The sequence below is a fragment of the Linepithema humile genome, chromosome 1 (genome assembly GCF_040581485.1).
Source record: "Linepithema humile isolate Giens D197 chromosome 1, Lhum_UNIL_v1.0, whole genome shotgun sequence".
NCBI classification, from domain to species: domain Eukaryota; kingdom Metazoa; phylum Arthropoda; class Insecta; order Hymenoptera; family Formicidae; genus Linepithema; species Linepithema humile.
Window position 1 is genome coordinate 35,659,887 of NC_090128.1, and position 7,370 is coordinate 35,667,256.

Consider the following 7,370-nt stretch of genomic DNA (forward strand, 5'->3'; position numbering starts at 1 on the left):
AGACAACCACCCTCGCACGTAGCCAGCCGCTTGCCTTTTCCCTCCATCTCGTTCTGTGTTACTAGCCGTTGTCGGACAGTTCTGAGAGTTTTCTTGGCGCGCTTCCGCGCTGCGAGGGTGAGAATCGAGGTTACACAAGTGCACCGATAATATCAAGTCGGTGTCTCACCTTGTTTGCTTAGAGACCTACCCGCAACCATCGTCTCGTCGCTATAACTATCACAATATATTCCTAAGGGTTTCTCGCGCCGTTTCCGAGGACACACCGCTTATATGTGTAATTGTATGTGCGTCAGGGAATTTAGTGTCACTCTCGCAAGTTTATTTTCCTAGAAACTCCCCGAGCGCAATGATAATCTTTGTGTTTGCTCATTTCGCTCTTACTAATTGTCACTATATATTCATTAAATCATCGAAAGTTTTCAAACATGTAAAATTAATTTTTAATAACATAGTTTTATAGAATGGATTTTGCAAGTTTATTTAGCATTTCTCTCAATCTTGTCCCGTATTGTTATTTTACTTTTATAACATTTCATAATTTTTTGTTAAATTCTTCAATATTTTTCATTATTTTTTTTTAAATAACGATTATATTTGTATGGTAATATTAAATTTTTTACTCACCAGTTGATGCATGTCGTTGAAGTTCTATGACGAAATGCAAAACGACGAAATCCGACTTGGAACGTTGAGAAACGAGCAGATCACAATCACGGGTCGATTAATACTCCGAGACGATAGCTCACTAAACACTCCTAACACTTATTCACATGCAGAATTTATTCGAAACCAGTAAAAAAAGACACGAGAACACGGAACGATTGCGATCCGACCGCGACATAAGAGCGTCGATATGAACTATGCAACGTTAAAGATTTGAATAATTTCACGTTACTGATTGTCGCGCAAATATCTCAATATTTCAAGTACGCGACATAACCTATCTGGATGAATTCATCACGGCAAACGATGCTTTTCAATGTTTTTAATATTAAATGGCATTTGCGATGTTCGTCGGACGAAAATAGCGTGAAATGTATATTTGACGAAATACGCATTTTGGATAATAAACTCTTGTGGATGAATCGCAAAACGACGCGTCAGGCCGAACTTCGATTCTGAATGTCAACAAACACACTGATCGCTTAATGGTCGATTAATACTTCAAAACAATTGCCCATCGCTGGATTCAATACTTTTGACATTTGTTTACATGTTAAATTCACCTGAGACAAATAAAACAGACGCGATAATACGGAGTGATTCTTACCGTCATTCAGCTGCGCAACAAGAGACATTCAACGTGAAGTGAGCTATGAAAAAAATTTCAATAATTTTACAACGGTTGCGTGCACTGACTGTCGCGCGGATATTTCAATATCCAGTAAATAGTTAAAATACGTACAAAAAATATAAAAATGTTTTTAAAACTTTTTGTTAGACTATGCATAACATACGTTGTAAAAATAAATATATAAAAGCTACTTGAATTTTATTGTAATTATAGAATAAATAATTACGAGAGAGACAAAGAAAAAACTTAATTATTATTAATATTGATTAAAATTTTTCATGCTACAACTTTCATGCTTCAACTTTTAATATTAAAAAATATTAGCTTATTTTACAAAACCGAATAAAATAATGTTTGAATGTATATACTATAACTATATATGACCGCGAAAATTGATTCCGATCGGTTATATATCAAAAAATAGCGTGGTTCTCGAAATCCAACTTCCATTAACCGCGCATTGTAATTTGCACCTCGACAAGCGGACGTTAATTGACTGCGAAACAGGGCGCGGCAATGCAAATCATCAACAATCGACAATGCATCACGCTCGAAATCACAAAATTTAAAATCAAAAATAAGCTTCTGTCCCTCGATATTGTCGATAAAATCAAATTGTGCAACTTAAATTACATAAAATAGCTTTGAAATAGAAAGAACATATGTAAAGAAAATAGAGAGCTACTTTTGTCTGTGGAATTTTTGTCGTAAGATTTGTCAAATTGTAAAAATATATTGCAAAAATATATTTGCGACATTAATTGCTTGAAAAAAAGGACAAATGGTTAAAAAATTCTAATGATTTCCTTTCTCTTGTAACCATTCTTTTTCTTTCTTTCTATTATTATTGCTGCACTTACAAAAAAAATAACGCGAAAGCAGTAATAAATAAATGGATAAAGCCACCAACGACCGCGTTTTCAGACAGAACATTAGCTAAAAATTTACGATGCGCTCTAACCAGAATAACGAAAGAAGGTACAGCAGAATCAGGTTACATCAAAGCAGCAGAACAGCATCAATCACAAAGACTTTATATTTTTTTAAGTCCAAAGAAGAGTGATTGCCGTGCGTGCGTTTGATATTTTAAAACACGGCACGCTTTCGCTGATAACTGCTTCAAAGCTTTATGAGCCAGGATTAAGGCACGTAATACGATTGCAGCTTACTCGATATCGAATACGGTCCTTAGATACATTAATTATTTGCTCTGTCATTAATTACACAGCTTTATACGAGAGGCGACCTAATTCTAGTGCGTATTGGAATATTAATCCATATCCGCGTTAATTCGCTGCATAATAAATGGATGGATTGAGAACGTTAATAAGAATTTATCATATAAAGCTATACATTTTGATATTTTAGAGAATGGTTAAAAATTTTTGAATTTTTTTGTGATTGATGTCAGAGCGAAATGCTGCAAAAAATAATAAAAATGTAAAACTAGCACTCGGTTTCTCTTTAATGGAACGCATAATCGTCTCATTTTTCGTAGTCTCATAGTGGTCAGAACCGAGTTTTTGCAATTTATGCAGCGGGAAGAACGGGAAGTTACGTAATACGGCAAGGAAAGAGAATGCAAAATTAGATAGCGCAGCTTCATCTTGTGCGTCTGAATGGGAACGTCCGAGTATGCACGGTCCGGCACTACTTGCACTGCCATTACGACAGAGAGATATATGTAAATGATATATGTAGACAGAATATATTATTTCTCTCCTTCGAACTATTTCTTTAAAACCTGGAGAACGATATTACAGAGAATTGTACGAAAAGAAAGGCTATATGCACAGTTCCATTTAAAATTCAACTTGGGAATGTCAAATGTGTTTCCTTGTTACTTACTCAAACATTTCAACGAATATTTTAGCATGGATAAATAACCTTTAAAGGCAGCAAGGATAAGATTATTTCAGGATAAAGAAATATTATTTCTCTGTTGAAAGAAAACTTTATTTTGGCCAGCAATTTATGCATTTCAATAAATTTTATAGTTATTGTGACTCAAAATTTACAAAGTAATGTACAATTAATTTCGATTGATTTGCTACACGTAACAAATTTTACATTGAAAACAATACGCGATTAGACTTGGGTCATATTGTTTCGCTCCCCTGTTAGCTTTTTGGTTGAGTGTGAACAATAGATCAGACCGAAATGTCGCAACGATCTAATTAGCGAAGGCGCTACGTAAATAGATTTTGTACGCGCCTGTTGTCGGTTGTTTGTTCGCCGTTCGAATCACCCTCGGATCCTCGGGGAACAATGAAGTTTGAAATGTCATAGCTTCGTTGTGCAATATCTCGACAAATCGCAATAAAGCAATTGGTCGTAGAGCGATAGCGACTAGAAAAATAAATATCAAATCTAATCTAAAATAAATACAAAACGTATGAGAACTTTACATAAAAGCAAATACAAAAAATAATAAGCTCTCAGCAAAGATCACTTTAAATTATAAATATAAATTTAATATTTGAAAAAAGATTTAGTTTTTTAAGAAAGAATTACACTTATAGTGAAGAGAACCAGTTTATATTTTGCTCTCGAGTAACGAGCGTTACAGCATAATGAAATGAGACGAGAGTCATTTGGTTGCAAAAGCAAACATTATTACTCGACGAATAGAATTTCAGATATGGCCGATGGCACACCAGAGTGTAATTTGTTTGCGTTGCATGGCCTCAGGGTTACAGCCGTTGCGCTACGCGAAGAGACTCACGTACTGACTCTCACTCTAATTGTACCTGTAGCACTCAAAAGGGTACACGCGAGATCTAGTTGTAAAATCTAACAGTTCGTGAACTGACGTAGTAAATTAATTATACTTAATACGAAATACATAATGTATAAGTTTTTGAAAAATGTGAAATAAATCAGAATACATCACCTGTATTTAAAAGAATTTGTTTTATTCAAACAAACATGTATCCTTCAATTCGAGTTTCGGAAATTGCACTATCTGTTCGATCCATTTTGCTATGCTAAGTAGCCTCTGTTCGTGAAAAAGTGGCGCCATTAATTGCAATGACAAGGGCAGTCCTCTGCGAGAGAGCTTGATCGGTACGTTGATAGCAGGTAAACCAGCCATATTCGCGGGTTGCGTACAGTGGTCCTGAATCAAACATTGCGTCTGATTGTCCAGCATTGCAAATTCGTTGTAACTGGGAGCTTCGGTTAACGTCGTCGGAGTTAACAGAAGATCTATATTATTGTTCCATAAAACGTCAAAGTCCTGCGCGATTAATCTACGCATTTTCATCGCCTTCACATAATACTCCTTGTAATTCTCTGCTAAAAGAAAATAATTTCCGACTAGTATGCGACCTTTGACTACATCATTAAAGCCTTCTGATCTGGTTTTTGTGTACAATTTGTTAGTCGAACTCCACTCGTCGGCTCTGTGACCATACTCTATACCGTCATAACAAGCCAAGTTGCTAGCTACATCACATCGATTTAGGACGGAGTAACATACGATGGAATAATTGGTGTGAGGTAATGACACTGGGATAATACTGGCTCCCGCTTCCTCCAGATGACGAGAAACCCTGTCCCAACATGCCTGAACCTCCTCGCTTATTCCTTGTACTCCATACTCTTTTGGTATTCCAATCCTAAGATTACTAACGTCTACTGTTTCGGATAAGTTAATTGGAACATATTCTCTTTGTACAGTAGTAGGATCTGCCGTATCAGAACCAGCTATAGCATTCAAGATTAATACAGTATCGTCTACTGTTCTCGCAAGAATACCAGGCACATCCATTGAATTCAACAGAGGAATAAGGCCATAACGTGACACCAGACCGTAAGTTGGTTTCAAGCCAATTAAACCGCAATACGATGCAGGGTTGCGAGTAGAACCACCAGTGTCAGAACCCAAAGCTGCGTAACAAGTACCCGTGGCTACTGCAATTGCAGAACCTCCACTACTGCCACCTAAAACATTTATCATGTCCAAAAATTTATCATGTAATTATCAAAATAATTATAAAAGCAGCAAATGCGTTAAGCAATGACTAACAATTTATAGCAATATACCTGCTATGCACCATGCATCTTTTCCATGCAATTCCTGTGTAAGAACCGGTGAAGACTCGCACGAATAAAATTGCGATAATACTTTTGAGCCCCATACATTCTTTGTTGGCCCATAAAACGAATCTATAGTACCAGAACCCATGGCAAACTCATCTAGATTAGTTTTGCCAATCAAAACAGCTCCTTGCTTCCTGAGTCTCTCATAAACCGTGGCATTATAGCCAGGGGAAAAGTTGGCCAACATTCTCGAGGCACAGGTCGTAGGTTTGTTCTTGACGCAATAATTGTCTTTGACAGCAATGGGAATGCCATCGAGCTGTCCCAACAACGAATTCTGTCGTTGTCTGGTATCGGCATCGCTTGCTTGCTTCTCCGCAACATCATTCGTCACGGTAATATAAGCGTTTAGAGGTTTGACAATCGAAGTTAACTTCACAGACGCTTTGCAGATTTCGGATGGACGTACTGTGCCATCGTGGATCTTCTGACTGACCTCCCTAATTGTCGTAGATAACAATTTATTCATCACTAGTTCCGCGACATGTCACTCATGTACATAACCTTTTTGCCGGCGACAACATAACCTTAATGGCCGGAGCACAGACTTTTGCATAAAGCATAACGCATAAGCATAAGGAAATTGATTGGTCCATTTCCTTATGCATTTGCTTATGCTTATATATAGACCAATCAATTTCCTTATGCTTATGCGTTATGCTTTATGTAAAAGCTTGTGCTCTCGGCTTAAGACGACGACCGGAGAATTACAAGACGCCATCTTTTGACTGTTACGAAAATCTCTACACGCTATTTCGAAACGCAGAGCGCGAGAGAAAAGAGTGACAGAATCCGTAACACACCGCAATTTAATCGTGTAGTTTATCCGTCAAAAACGTATGACGGATACGATTATTTGTCGGGAGTGCCGATTAAAGTGACGAGCGATTGTCGAAATATATTATTTTCCGCGAATGTGCACGACGATGTTTCGTCGATCTAGATTGAAACCGGTACAATGCAAGTGAATTTCAATAGTATAAACTGTCTCTGTGTTCTGTGTGCCATAAACAATTTGCATGCTATTCATTGAATGCAGCATATGGCATGTTGATTATTTAGCTCATTAGAATTAAATCTCATGAAACATAATTATGTGAGCATGCCTAATGACTTCAATATAGATTGGACTAAGTCTCGCTTTCTCTGAATTCATGCACAATACATAGGTTATATGTTCGCTTTGCGACATGAAAATTTGCAATGTAAATCTGTGATTTTCATATAATTGAAATACGCAAATTGATTTTCTTTTGATAGTGCGTTTAATTAATAATGGAAATATATATAATTTTTTATAAAATAATAGTAACATATTTTATCTAGTCTAGTACTGAGCTAATTCTTTTTATCATTTGCGCTCTGCATTTCAAATGTGTATCTAGAAATTTTTATGATAACCGATGGATAGCGCGCATAGTATCTAATTTATTTCAAAATTTAACACTGCGTTACGATCGCTATTCTTTGACCGCCATAAAAGTTTTATACTTCCTCGGTTCGAAACGCAGAGAATAATTTTTCACGATTTATCACGTACTTTATGGTTAAAAGTATAAGTATACTGAATACGAATTTTTGTCGGAAGTGTCGATCACAATGACGGACGATTATCGAAATGTATTATTTTTCGTAAGTGTTCGCGTTTAACGGATTTCGCCAATCTATTAATTGAAACCGGTACAATTCAGATGGGTGTAGATTTTAATACCATAAGTTTTGTATGTGTCGCATAAACACTATATTATTCATTAAATGCAACGTATTGTATATTGCATGTTGAAAATATACTAAGATAGCCAAATGTTAACAATATTAACAGATTAACAGCAAATTTGATCAAATTTACTGTCAGTTAACTGATATTGCATATAAGATTTTGCTTACTGGATAGTTTGTCGAAATAAAATTTGGCAAAATATAGTTATGGTGTGCATGTCTATATCTAATAACATGGACGTATCTTCAA

General features: G+C 36.1%; 1 protein-coding gene and 1 long non-coding RNA gene across 3 annotated transcripts; one reads left to right on the plus strand and one right to left on the minus strand.

Moving 5' to 3' along the window:
* The first annotated feature begins 41 nt into the window (after positions 1 to 41).
* On the plus strand, positions 42 to 2,079 carry LOC136999946 (uncharacterized). The gene is made up of 2 exons (XR_010890259.1): positions 42 to 283; positions 631 to 2,079. It is a non-coding gene; the product is annotated as an uncharacterized lncRNA (long non-coding RNA).
* Positions 2,080 to 3,228: 1,149 nt separating this feature from the next.
* On the minus strand, positions 3,229 to 6,018 carry GatA (glutamyl-tRNA(Gln) amidotransferase subunit A, mitochondrial). 2 transcript variants are annotated; one of them, XR_010890212.1, is made up of 3 exons: positions 5,345 to 6,015; positions 3,812 to 5,242; positions 3,229 to 3,646 (listed from the first exon to the last, which is right to left on the minus strand). XR_010890212.1 is itself a non-coding variant. In XM_012367810.2 (3 exons), exons 1-2 carry the CDS (start codon positions 5,868 to 5,870, stop codon positions 4,212 to 4,214), a joined length of 1,557 nt encoding a protein of 518 aa, XP_012223233.1. In that variant the 5' UTR covers positions 5,871 to 6,018; the 3' UTR covers positions 3,229 to 3,646; positions 4,191 to 4,211. The 2 variants fall into 2 exon arrangements, 1 of the variants encoding a protein (XP_012223233.1); XM_012367810.2 differs by having other exon boundaries at positions 4,191 to 5,242; positions 5,345 to 6,018.
* Between the last annotated feature and the right edge of the window lie 1,352 nt (positions 6,019 to 7,370).

What these genes read in the sequence shown, in the direction of transcription:
- GatA (XM_012367810.2), bottom strand. Translation starts at nt 5,870, where the DNA reads ATGAATAAATTGTTATCTACGACAATTAGGGAGGTCAGTCAGAAGATC. An exon ending in AGATGCATGGTGCATAGCAG is followed by an intron (nt 5,243 to 5,344) that starts GTATATTGCTAT and finishes TAAATGTTTTAG; the next exon opens with GTGGCAGTAGTGGAGGTTCT.